At 33.1% G+C, this 13,264-nt stretch overlaps 1 protein-coding gene across 3 annotated transcripts; it reads right to left on the minus strand.

The window, feature by feature from the left end:
- Window positions 1-806: 806 nt before the first annotated feature.
- Window positions 807-9,529, minus strand: LOC130798031 (lysophospholipid acyltransferase LPEAT1). 3 transcript variants are annotated; one of them, XR_009039009.1, is made up of 10 exons: window positions 8,882-9,529; window positions 6,820-6,939; window positions 6,649-6,686; window positions 6,464-6,528; window positions 6,307-6,375; window positions 5,204-5,337; window positions 4,982-5,122; window positions 1,960-2,023; window positions 1,372-1,633; window positions 839-1,274 (listed from the first exon to the last, which is right to left on the minus strand). XR_009039009.1 is itself a non-coding variant. In XM_057660877.1 (9 exons), exons 1-9 carry the CDS (start codon window positions 9,419-9,421, stop codon window positions 1,614-1,616), a joined length of 1,191 nt encoding a protein of 396 aa, XP_057516860.1. In that variant the 5' UTR covers window positions 9,422-9,529; the 3' UTR covers window positions 807-1,613. The 3 variants fall into 3 exon arrangements, 2 of the variants coding, with proteins under 2 accessions (XP_057516860.1, XP_057516859.1); XM_057660877.1 differs by having other exon boundaries at window positions 807-1,633; XM_057660876.1 differs by lacking the exons at window positions 839-1,274; window positions 1,372-1,633 and having other exon boundaries at window positions 1,699-2,023.
- Between the last annotated feature and the right edge of the window lie 3,735 nt (window positions 9,530-13,264).

The raw sequence follows: 13,264 nt of genomic DNA on the forward strand, positions 1-13,264 counted from the left end.
CATTTTCTTCATAAAATTCATTTCCATGCATTACCATTGGAAGAGGTGGTATTAGGTAGTAACGGAAATTTGTAAACAAAAAAGTTTTTTTTGATCAAAGTTTCATTTAAATCATTCTCATTACCACCATTTAGTACCACTAACCAAACGGATCGTTCAAGTAATGGAGAGGATCCTAACTCCTATAAAGCCCCTTAAGTAGGTTGACTAATGCAAATGAATATTGCCTATGTGAATTTGATTTTGTACTTTCATCATACTACCTAATCAAGTGCAATTAGTATGCTAGGCTAATGGGCACATCTATCATACACACTCGCCTCTTAAATGGTTTGAGATAGTCAAGTGACCCCATCCTAACTACGTCATGGAAATATGGCTTGCATTAGTTAATTTCGTTTGACTACCATACCAATCGGTCACTTCAAAAGATGGATCATCGCGTTGTGCACGATAGAGACTACCCGTGTGACAAGATAAACTAGACGAAGTAGGGTATGTACTATGTAGGAATACATGTTTTCGTAATACCACAGACCGGAAATGCAGTATGGTTGTTAAATTCACAGTCACATGGAACATTGAAATACACAGATTTCTTTTAATAAAAAACTAAAAAAATTAAGTTTGATCTTAAAGTAATTTTCAAAACAAGTGTCTTTGTCCAAACCTATAATCAGGGCTTGTTCGTTGTTACTGACAACAAATAAGAGAAGAATATGCTAAAAAGAAAAAAAAATTATCACTATTTTGCTTGCAGGTAACAGGCTAACAGTGAACAAAAGAAAAAACAAATCATAATTTTTTTAAAGAAATAAACTTCCTTTTTTGTTTTTCTTTGAAGTACTACATTGTTGGATTAAAGAAATCTAAATACAAATTTCTAAAAAAAAAAGTTCACAAGAGATTTGACTTCATACTAAGTGAAATTTCCCAACTTTCCACGAAAAAAAAAATTTGTTATAGCAAGTTACTTTCAAATTTCAATGAATACAACCTTTCATAGGAAGAAGAACCAGTATAAGTCCAAGACTAGTATGCTTCTAACTATACACTTGAGACAGGTTAATGCCAGTATAACACTGTGATAGTCAATCTAATGAGTTAGTACAAGATACATGCCTGGGAAAAGCATAATCGAGTTCAAAACCCCGAAACACCCTTTCGAAACTCAATTCTATGAAGCTCTCAATTGCCTATTTCACCTCCACTCGAGGGTCCTGCAACCTAAAAAAATGCTTTATATCTCGCTTGTACAATCATTCTTTCGCTACCTGGTTAAAATAACATCGACGTTCTTTTCTGCATAAGATGATTTCCTGGATGCTCGGTAAAAATCAAAACGAAAAGACTAACCCTCACTAAACTTACAAGAAATGAGGCTTTTTCACTAAGAAGTCCGGGATCTCCCAGCCCTCGGGGTGATGGGAGAGAACTGTTAACGAGCGCTTGCTTGACATCTCTCAACCAAAATATCATCGGAAACCCAAAATTTTGCACATTCTCTTTAGAGGACATTGTGAATGCACTAACAAGTTAATGTATATATTCCTCTTTTTCCTCATATAACTTCTTTAAACAAACACAAGACAATGAATATAGGCGAACCGAAATTATCTTTGACACAAAAAACCTGCAGGAACACGAGAAAGTTGCTTCAGATTTACTGTAAGCACAACAGTTTAAAGGAATTGACACTTGCAACTGTAACAGAACCCCAGGATAGCCTTTATAATTTCAGTACAAGAATGGGAAGGTGACTTTAGTATATGAATATACATCACATATATCACACACATGGTTCCCGTAAATCTGCGAGTATATATCCAATGGCTGCAGTGGCCATACACTCATCATAAACATTAATCAGAATAACCGAAGTTAGGAATCAATTGGGGAGGCCATGAAAATATATTCAATCGTTTTTCTGATGTAAAGCACTACGCGGGCTATTATTACCATTGAGCGTGGCGTGATATATCCTTTTCTCAGGCAATCCAATATCTGATTGTATCAAATTACCCTGCACAAAAACATAAATATCATAAGAAACATATACTTTCCACGATGAGGATATAGAATGTCACGATTTGCATCATCAACGATGTTTCACATTCAGAAAATTAGTAGGAAGTAGGAACTAAAAGTGTAACAATATGAACAGATGCTCATAGAGTAACATATCAGATCTCATGATTCAATACATGAGAAGTATATAATTATAAGAAACTCCTTCCGTCACCATAATTACTTAACCTACTTTCCTACTAAAGGACCCTCTGGAGCCACCATTTTTCTCTTCAATTCTCCTTCAAAAAAGATTTACCCAGCTAACTCCTAAAACAATACACATCTACTACTACAAGTAAAATTGTAAATACAGTATTCATTTCCATGCACGTCAAATCCAGCTCTTGATATATACTTCCTCAGTTTTTTTTTTATTTCAATATTTTCTTCTTTCAATGTGAGATGAACATAAATAAACCTTAGTTTACTCTATTCTTATCAAGAGGAGAAAATTGTGGAAAGTACAACCACTATCAAAACAATTGCAGAAAAACAAAAAATAGACAACTATTAAGAGTATGAACTGTTGCAAAAATATAAGATGTGAGGGCATGGAGAAGAGAGAAAAATATGAAAAGTTCAGAAAAGATGGTTGGAGTGTATAGTCAAGAATCGTTATAAAATCTATTGGCTTTAATCATGGACCAATATGATTTTACCCCATTCATATGTGAGCAAACTGCTCCCCAAATAGGTATTGTAATCAATTGTTGCAAACTAGGGTTGTTGCAAACTAGAAATAACATCCCATGGTAGTTTGTCATATAAATATTCAAGTCAAAAAAAATAAAACTAAATTGGTTCTCGAAAATACTTAGACATCTTCTCAAACCATGTTCTATCAAGTATGACCGTTTGCCACAACTTCATAGTATGGTTCATAAGCTTAAGCTCTCTTTAGTTAGAATAAAGAAAAGATAAAAATTTAAAAAGAATATATATATATATAGGATTTGGATCTTGTGAAAACCAATTAAAGTGGTGAAAACTGTACATAAAAGCTTATATGGTATACATATTTAGGTGGCAGTTGTGTAAATAATTGGACATTTTTTAAATGGTGTACAAATATGCTTAAAAGGTGTACATATTTAGATGGCATTTCTGTAAATAATATGAACTTTTTCCTTCACAAAAATATGTACACCGTATAAGATAATATGTACCTCTTTTACAACAATACGTATACCATATAAACTTTGTCTGGTTTTCAGTTTTCACCACTTCAAGTGCTTTCATTTGATCCTGCCTATATATATATATATATATATATATATATATCTAGATGTAGGATCAAATAAGAAGGATTTAAAAATGAGAAGGGTGAAAAGGATTTTTGTTTGATTTTGTTTGGTTACTATATGTACAAAAAAGGATACTATGTTATAAATTAAGAACATTTTAAAAATTATTTCATAGTTACCTTTCTGTGTAACAGTTACTTCTACAATTATGAGTTTTTGGCTCAATTGTGACCATTGATTTTTTTTTATTTTAGTGAAATCAAGGGTGTAGAGTCCTTCTTACCCTTTTCATTTTCAATCCCTTCTCATTGAATCCCTCCCCTATATATATATATTAGGTAGTTGACAAATTTCCCAATATCAATGCATCAGTTGGTAGCACAATACTTTCACAACAATGACAGGGTGATTTGTTAAAATTGATTGGCTTTACCAGAGTCCCCCTATCACTGTCACTATGATGAAGTAACTCATGGAAAGACTTAAATAAATTTTCAGTGAGCTGAAGCTTTAAGATTTATTCAGGGTGAGAACTTGGTAATCGTTTCAAGCAAAAAAAAGATTTATATCCTTCTACTTATAATTTCTTGTTTGCTTAATACTGCTAATGGAGTATTAAATTCAAAAAAGTCAATGGAATAAAGTGTATGTACAGAAACGAATTGAATAATACAGATACACATTAATGAAAGATGAATAAAGAGGCTCCCCACTCTCTACAAGCTTTTCCAAATGATATCAGCCCAATATCCCTAGCTTCGCTAAAAAACAATCTCCCAAATCCATCAATTTTAATTACTCATTAGTAAACGACTTTCAGCATCACCTTTGTCGTCTTTTCAATTGGTCCTCCTGTATTAAATTAGGAAATGATTCTCTTTTTTCACCAAAGAAATTATCGTTCTATCAAGCCCTTGTATATGGTTTTTCCATGCTTGAGCATGAGCAACACTAATTGACAGTCTATCTATGTTACCTACACAGTACTAAATTCTAGTGCAGGGTAGCTTCAACCCCTTGTGCATCAATCGACCCTTTTTAATCTGTTTCTCATAAACAATGAGGAGCCAGCCTAGGGCATCATCAGTATGTTTTTGCTAATGGCTATTTATGGTTCAGCTAGTTCTGTAATCTAGAATAGTTTAATTTAGTTTTACAAGTGCGATATTGAGTTTTCAGTTATGGTTAGTGTTTACTTTATCATTTTCTGGACTTGGCTAATTCTCTTCCATTGAAGTTTATTCATCAAATTAGGGCCACAGTGTGGGTTTCTTTGTACTCTTTAACCTCCTTTATCATGTCGGAATATCTACAATATATCGAAAGATCTATAATGTACTCCCCCAAGGTTGAAAGGCTCTCTTCTTGAGCCAACTCCCTATTAACATTTCTTCATCACCAAGGGTGGTTCAAAGAGTTGTAATTGGGCTACCAAGGTGGCTAACTGAATTGTTGCGAAGATGCATAATTTTCATTCACATTGAAAACTAGAGCTTGACTGAATAAAAGTCAATAATACTCAATAACAAATTCAGAAATAGAAAAGTCAAAATAATTGACAATCTATATCTAATTAATCCTATAGGCCATAGATATTAGATGAGTCAAGATACTTCATATTAGAACAAATACTTAGCTCTACTAAAAGGTCACAAAGATAAGAATACCTCGTTAGCCATCAGCTTCCGTACATTATTGGCATATAATTTAGGATTATCTTTCTCTTCCTTCGATGGATAGTAGATAGGCAACCTCATCACCTCCATAAAGTTTACAAATTGACACAGGAGTAAAATCACATGCCTTACCTGCAATTAAGATATCCATTTAAAAATGAGAGTGAAACCCTCAAATGAGGCATACAATTATGCTTTGCAAAAGACACTCACTCCAGATATCGAGTCCCAGGCAGGACTAAATCTTTTATATGGATATCTTAGGATTACAGGATGAACCGGAGCTCCTGCTATGAAAGCACCAGTTTTGAATGGAAGAAGGAAGTCTCCATTTGTAGTTGTCCCCTCTGCAAAAGTTGCAGTCCATCAATTGCATTGAAATTGAAAATAAAAATTATAAACAGAATATGCATAACAAAGATAAAAGCACATGCAGCATAGTAAATCAAGATCATAGAAGCTGAAGCATCTTAGATACATGCTAGGCTACTAGCCACCATTCCAACAGAAGACTTCTACCTTGGTTTAGGCAGGGTTTGATTCTCATTCAGGATTTTCAAGGGTTGAAGAAGAATGATTTTGAGACATGAGATGGCCTTGGCACCAAGTAGATCCGCCCAAGGACGTTAACAGTGAAAACCTCCCCCGAAAAAAGAAAATGGAAAGATAAACAAAAATAGAAAAAGAAAGAAAAACAACATGGCATGGCTGTATATTATTAACAAGCATTGCAATCAGCAAGCATTTACGATTTTACAACTAAAGTTACAATATCAAAAGCAGCTTAATATTCTAAACAGCAGATGGCAAGGTGTGTTCAATGAGAAAAAAAAGGCAATTTCTACAAAATAAATTCATACTGCTAAGTGCTAACCAACTTTAAAACAAACATGAAAGTACAGTTGTTGGGCGTCTTTCCCATGACTAATAAGCTCAACTAAACTCAACAAAATGAAATGGGTGAAGCTGAACTCAAAGGGATATTACGGAATCAATAATTTTTTTAGTGAATAGTGACATGTCCGGGTAAAAATGATAAACATTGGACAGATTGAAGGTGAATTTATAGTAATTGGGTAGAACAGGCTATTGACTTCATCACACAGCAATGGTAATTCTTGGACAATGAGCAAAAGACCCAACATTGTAGTGTATAGTTGGTTACTACCAAGAGCTCTAACTCACATTTTATTGCATATTTATATTTAGAAGCACTGCACTGCCCAATAATGAAAATTAAAACCAATGTTCTCCATAAGTGTTTCCAATCTAACCAGAATTAGAATAATTATATAAGTTGGAATAAAGAGATAAACCTGGAAAAATCAACATCAATGGAGCATCACTATTGTCAAGTGCTTCTTTGATTCTATCTGTCACAATTCCTGAAAGATAGAATACCTTAGGCTGTTAAGAATTACCACAAAGCAACTACAATGAAATTTCATGATTTTCCCAACAGCATATCAGTACCTGAAACACCTTTGAAGTCTGACGATTTATCTTCTCGCTGCACAAAGACGCAACCAAGGCACTTACTGCAGAAAATTTTAATAAACTTATTTCATAAAACAGCCATATATAAGATGAGGGAATGAACCCTTGCCCAAAACACTTATTCCTTAGAATTTAGTAAATGGAAAAGAAGTTAAGCTAACCTGATGAGGCCAACAAGAGGAAGCTTACCCACTGATCTCTTCACCAAAGAAGTTTTATAAAATATATCAAAACAAGAAAGAAATAGGCATGTGTCAGTGTGAATACTAAAAGAATGAATAAGAAAATCTCAAGCCACAACCATAATCAATCAAGGGATGAGATGAATAAACCTTGGCAACAAAGCTTGGAAATGAAGACGACATGTGGTACAAGATATCCAAATAGGAGATATGGTTTGATATGATTACTCCAGGCCTTTCAGGTTTCTCCGATTGATCTTTGCTGTCACTCTATAAAATGAACAAAGAGATTTTAGAGCTCGCCCTACTTCCACGGTTACCAATATGGAAGCAACATAACTATAAAAATTAGTTATCTAGGTACATTAGAGTGACAATTTTAAATTGACAAAGAAATTTTTTTATCCCACGTGCCTCTAGCTACTTGGCTACTTCATCAAACTTGGACCGTTTGTCTCTTTTCTTTTCCAAAAAACAAAATATCAAAAATTCAAGTGAAACAGATGTCACATGGCCTTTTGTTGAAACAATTACATACTCCATTAAAATAACTTAAAGTGTCTTTTGAGCATATTGTGCAAATTAAGTAGCTATAGCGTTTGCATCATAAACTAACGAGTATCTTGCACTAATGTCGAAGATAGGTTGTCTTTTGAGGTTATGTACACATAAAGGGGAGTTGCACAATAATTTTCCCTAAAATCCCAACTAGCAGCTAGAGTTAAAATACACTGATGCAACTCCAATAGTCTTGTCCGAAACCATAGAGCTTGCAACGGTTTATTTTAATCTTTAATAGTTGCACAGATTATTCAGCGCTTTACTTTAGACATGACTTCAAACTATATTAACCATATAAGAGTTTATATTCATATTGCATCGATATTTAAAATCGATAAACATAGATCATAATGCAACGACATTGTAAGGAATAAAGGATATAGAATAAAATACAGTTAGCGAAATGAAATTTATTCTGATAAGGAGTAATAGCATCAATTAAATTTATTCATCTAAGAGACACTGGTAGTGACCTAACATTTCAATTTTGTACTATCTTGTCAAGAAGACAAATAAAGTTTGATTCAGCGCATGTTCTCTTTTACTAAATTAAACAAAATTTAAGTGAGAAGGTGAGAATAATGTACACCTATAGGCTAAAAGTACTGAACTAAACGGGTGGTACTGAAGTATTAATAAGATGACGAGAACATGTCGTCCCTTAATACCTTAATAATATGCTACTTAAACAAGAGGCATATAAATGATGAGAAGCCATAGCAACAAGAGAAAAATTAAGAACTTAAAGATCTCAACGTTGTTATGAGCAAACAAAGTACTACTTAAAAGTCAACCCCCTTTTGCTATTTCAACCATCTTCATCGTTTCAGACAATTGAGCATCTTGATTCACCATCTCCTTTTAGTCCTTTGGTGAATTCTCACTAGTGCATTCTTTGCGTTATCATTCTCCCCTACACTTTGTAGACCACGACAAGCATGGATGCTTCCTCAAGCTTAATTTAGGGGGCTTAACTCAAATCAAATATAATGGGTGTTTACTGTCAACTGAACTGTAACATGTCATTCCCGTAACGCCAATAAGTGGCTCCCACCTAAGCGGATTTTGGGGAGTTGAATGTCCGCAACTTTACCTTGTTATCACTAACAAGTAACAAGGTTATTTCCAATTGGCCCTTAATGGTAACATCATTCGCAACTTCACACAAATAAGAAACGCACAAGATTTACCAAGTAATTTTTAATACTATCCCTTATTCAATTAGTTGCTACACTTAAATAGAAAGTACTATTAATCCATCATGTGTAAGAAAAATCTCAATGGATGTTTTTCACAACATCAACGCTACATACACTTCAATTAGCACAACTAAAGATATTAAGGCTAAAATTAGTGAATTGGATAGCGTAAAGACAAGGAAAGAGTGGACGTATTCATTATAATTTGATTTTAAAGAACTTTTAATCTTTAGGCCCATCAAAATAAGAGACATCCATAGCAAACAATTTCAACAGTAGATCCCAATTTACAGTACTTTTATTTAGTTCACAATAGAGATGCTTGAATTTCTGTATACCAATGCAAGTTTTTCCATATCATAATTAAACAACAAAGGGAAAAATCAATTCTTCACAAATCAAATTTATTAAAATCTAAACCACCAAGATGAAAAGGGGCATAAATTTGATACCTCATCAGTGAGTTTGTGATCATGATAAATCTTGGATGTATGAGAAATCCAATAAAAGCCAAAAGTAAACAACAAAGCCCTAGAGAAAAACCTCCCACTACGAACAATAATCTCTCTTCTCCATCCACGCAAATGAGCATAACCTTCTTGCTGTTGCTGCTGCTCCGACGTCGGAAAAAGAGTACAAATCTTACAAATCAAGTAATAAATCACAAGTATACTCATCCCAACAACCACTCGAATAGGAACCAGCGTTAAAATCGCAAAACCCAGCAATAATTTCTCCATAACCGGAAGTTCTCCAAGTCCCATAGGCCCATAAACATCGTGACGCACATAAGCAGCAAATTTCTTCTCCATTTCCTGCAATTCTTCTTTTGTCAACTCTTTTTCATTGTTTGCTTGATCTGGTGATGATGATGATGGAGAATTGGGATTCAAGAGTGGTCGTTCGCCATCATCGATTTGTTCTTGTTCTTGTTGTTGAAGGTATTCTTGGGAATTGTTTGTTTGGTTGAGATTTTTGAGCTCGGTTTCCATTGCAGTTTCTTGACAGAAGGATTGTTATTAAGATCTTTGGATGTTGAGTGTTACTCTTTTACTATAACATGATTATAATTGGGCATTCTTACTTTGGGGGTTGTGTGGGGGACTTTCACATGCTTTTTTAACAAAATAAATAAAAATAAAAATAAATTGAAAATTTTTTTTTTTTGAAAGAAAATTGAAAATAGTTTTAAGAGGAAAAGGTTGTGAATAAACAAAATTGCTAAATATTAGGGTTGGTAATAATTTGGTGTGATAAATCCAACTTCAATTCAACTTAAAATTAGAAGTTTAAAAATATATCAAAAAAAAAAGGAAATGAGAATACCAATTTAAATGATTTTTAAGGATGAGTAAATTAGGTGAGATTCGATCTCAAAATCATGTTTAAAAAGGTGATATTTATTTAACCTAGATAATTTGTTCTTACTTCATCTTTTTAACAACTTTAGGACCCAAGTATGTCTAAAATGGTCAGACTTAGTCCTAAAATTGAGCATACTTAAATGTAGAGCAGGTTTGGCTCATGGTAGATTTAAATCTAAAATTATTAAATTTTTAATTAGTAAGTATTATTTATTAATTATCAGAGACAAATAAATTTTCTAATCAAGTTTTATACTTGCAACCAATACTCTTAAGTTGCTAAGAGTAGTTTATTGGTTAATGAATTAGAGATTCATCAAACATAATTTTTGGTTGTTTGAAGCAAGCTAGTATGATATTTAGACTATAAAAGTTAAAAGTAATTATACTAAATTATATATATTGGATATTTAGAGTATTAAAGTTAAAAGTTTAAGTATTTTAATATACTAAAGTTTAAGTATAATAAGTAAAAAAGCCCATGGCAAAATACTATTAAAATAGTAAATACAAACACAAAAATATGGACGAGAATGTCGCAGGTTAAGACGAAGTATGGGCCGGCCCATTTCACGCGTGTGTAACAACATTTCAATTTTCTGGCCATTTATTAATTTTACCTTAAAATTTTAAAAATTGATACATTTAAAGTCAAAATTGATACCTTTAAGAGGTTGTTACACGCGCGAAGTGGACTGGCCCAAATTAACGCTCTTATTATGAGGTCGTTTCGTCCAAGACCAGCTGAAATACAAAACAGTATTTACATAAGTCCAAAGCAAAGATAAAATAAAGTAAATGAACGGAATAAAACAAATTCAAAAGCCAAGTTGGCTTTTAATGTGCAAAAGTAAAAGTGAATTCAGCTTTTGTTGCTGGAATCAAGGTTTTGAGGCAGCAACTAAAGTCGACTCGGCTTAAGGGATCTCCATGGAAAAGCTGAGTTGGCCTTTTCTTCTAGAAATTACGTTTGTTTCAAAACATAACTCGGCTTTAAGTTGGCCCAAAGGAAAGCCAAGTCGGCTTTTGACTTTGGACTTCAGTTTGTGGGTTTTTTGTAACACCCCGCTCATATTGAGTCTTCAAAATAAATATAAATTAAATTAATTAGTCGAGTAACGTGTGACGTGTCAACGTCTTGGATCAACAGGTTGTGTGACGTTTCCGTCGCGTATTGTTTCAATATCATGCTTTACACTTATCAATTAAATAAATTAAATAAACAAATAAACAAAAATGATTTATGATAATTATTTGTTACTCATGAATAGGAAGAGAAGGTTAAAGAGGCATACATTTACGAGTGTTTGTGTAGAGTTATGACGATCAATAGACTAAACCTTTCATTCTAAATCATTAAACAAAATAAAATTCAGATTTTTATTAAGTGTGGTACATCACCCTTAATGCAAAGAATGAACATCATAATGTTGAGTGAAGCACTCCATAAACTCTTCAAGAAATTCAGATTTTTATGCCAAAAATCTATCATTTTTTCTTGGAATACCAACAAGAATTCAGAAATTATATCACTTAATCTTAATGCAAATTATAACTAAACCCTTCATTAAACCTAATAATCCCTATTTAAACACCACACCAAGACCCTTCAATCCTATTCTATCAAAGTACCAAAGCAAACAAAATTCAAAAATACTTTAGAGAGCTTGTAAGAGTGTGGATTTTTGGTGCAAAGGAAAAGAGCATAAAGGAGGTTTTAGTTTATATTCACTTTGGAATTCTAAAATCAATTCATACCATTTCCATCTTTGTAAATCATTTCAATCCATAAACCTTTTATAGTTTGCATAATTTTTGTAATGAAATGATAAGATAAGAACATATTCTTGTGGTTTTGGTATGTGTGTTTGATTAATGAATTATAATTAAAGGATTGTTCATGACAAATTACGTATTTGGCTAGCTATTGATTTATTATTTATAGATGTGTTATAAATAAAATGTATACATAAATTCCATAAGAAATATAAAGTTATGTTGTTGTATGTGTAGTGAATTATGAAAATAGTGAAAGGAATGCTACACTTGTATATATGTTCATGAAGGATATGAATCATATATGAGAATTGGGATAGAATTTTAAATATATATATATATATATATATATATATATATATATATATATATATATATATATATATATATATATATATAAACAAACGAAAGATATTTTCCAGAAGAAAACAACGAGTCGTCGCCAGTGTTCTAATCTAGTGGAAGTCGTTTCAGAAGAAAGCGACAAGTCGCTGCTTATAGCAATGACTCGCCGCTGACCTTCTGGTTGGTTTTTTCCTCATTTTTCATTTTTACTTCAAAAATTATGAAACTTGGTACCTAAGGTAATTAGTACACTCTGAACACAGTGGTGATGTCGGATTTTTCATTCGAATTAATTAATTTTGCGTAAAAAACTAATTACATAGAAGTCGTACATTGAACTTATAAACTATGACATTGGTGTATAAACCCTTGTGCGTGTGATATCTTGAGATGTAATTAATGTGGTATGAAACATGTATGTGTGCACGTTTTGATACGTGGCTCTACTTTTGTTGATAGGACCTCGGTTCATAAGGGCTCAGTAAATGCTTTGAATTGAAGCTTGTGTATGTTGATTGTGCCAATAAGGTACGTCACGCCTAGACTTTGCATGACTATGCAATTGTTTTTATTGATTAATGTAATTTCATCCAAGTGTGTGATGTTATATTTCACTTAAGGATTAGACACCCTAAATAATTGGAAATGAGTTAAATGGAAATTTGAGGATGATTGTTATTATCGCCCACATAGGTTGTATATGGGATTTGGATACCTTTATGGGGTTGTTATTATGGAATTTTGGGCTCATGGCAAGGTCCTAATAAGGGCCACCATGAGGGGGTATGCATACTCTTACCTTGATGATCCCGTTAAATTGTCGGGTAACGTCTTGGTCAGGAAGTTGCATTGGGATTAGCTCTCCCATGTGTATTCTTCCAAAATTTTACTTTGGCGACCCACACAGGCCGGACAACGTCATAAGCTGGGAATTTGGTTAATGGGATAATCGAATGACGATTAGAGCCTTTGTATGTTAGGATGGATACATTGCTTGTTTGACTATTTATTGTTCATGTATTATATCTTTCACATGTATGTTGTTCCTTGAACCTGCGATGATGTTGTCGTGATGATAACTAGCAGAGGATTGACAGGTGTGGAGTTAAGAGATGCATGTGAGATGGCTATAGGAAACCACCATCCTTATTAGCCCTTTTATTTGTGTCGACAGTTGGAATCTTTTGAACATTATTTTTTTAAAATTATCGAGGCCACGAGGCTCTCAAGTTGTAAGACTTTATATTTTTCGCTACAATTTATTTAAAGATTTTGAACCTTATTTCTTTATCCTTTGAACGTAATCGATTCTTTGACTAGTTTGACTTTTTAATTGTCCGAGTTTCAACC

This window comes from Amaranthus tricolor, chromosome 13 (assembly GCF_026212465.1).
Source record: "Amaranthus tricolor cultivar Red isolate AtriRed21 chromosome 13, ASM2621246v1, whole genome shotgun sequence".
NCBI lineage: Eukaryota > Viridiplantae > Streptophyta > Magnoliopsida > Caryophyllales > Amaranthaceae > Amaranthus > Amaranthus tricolor.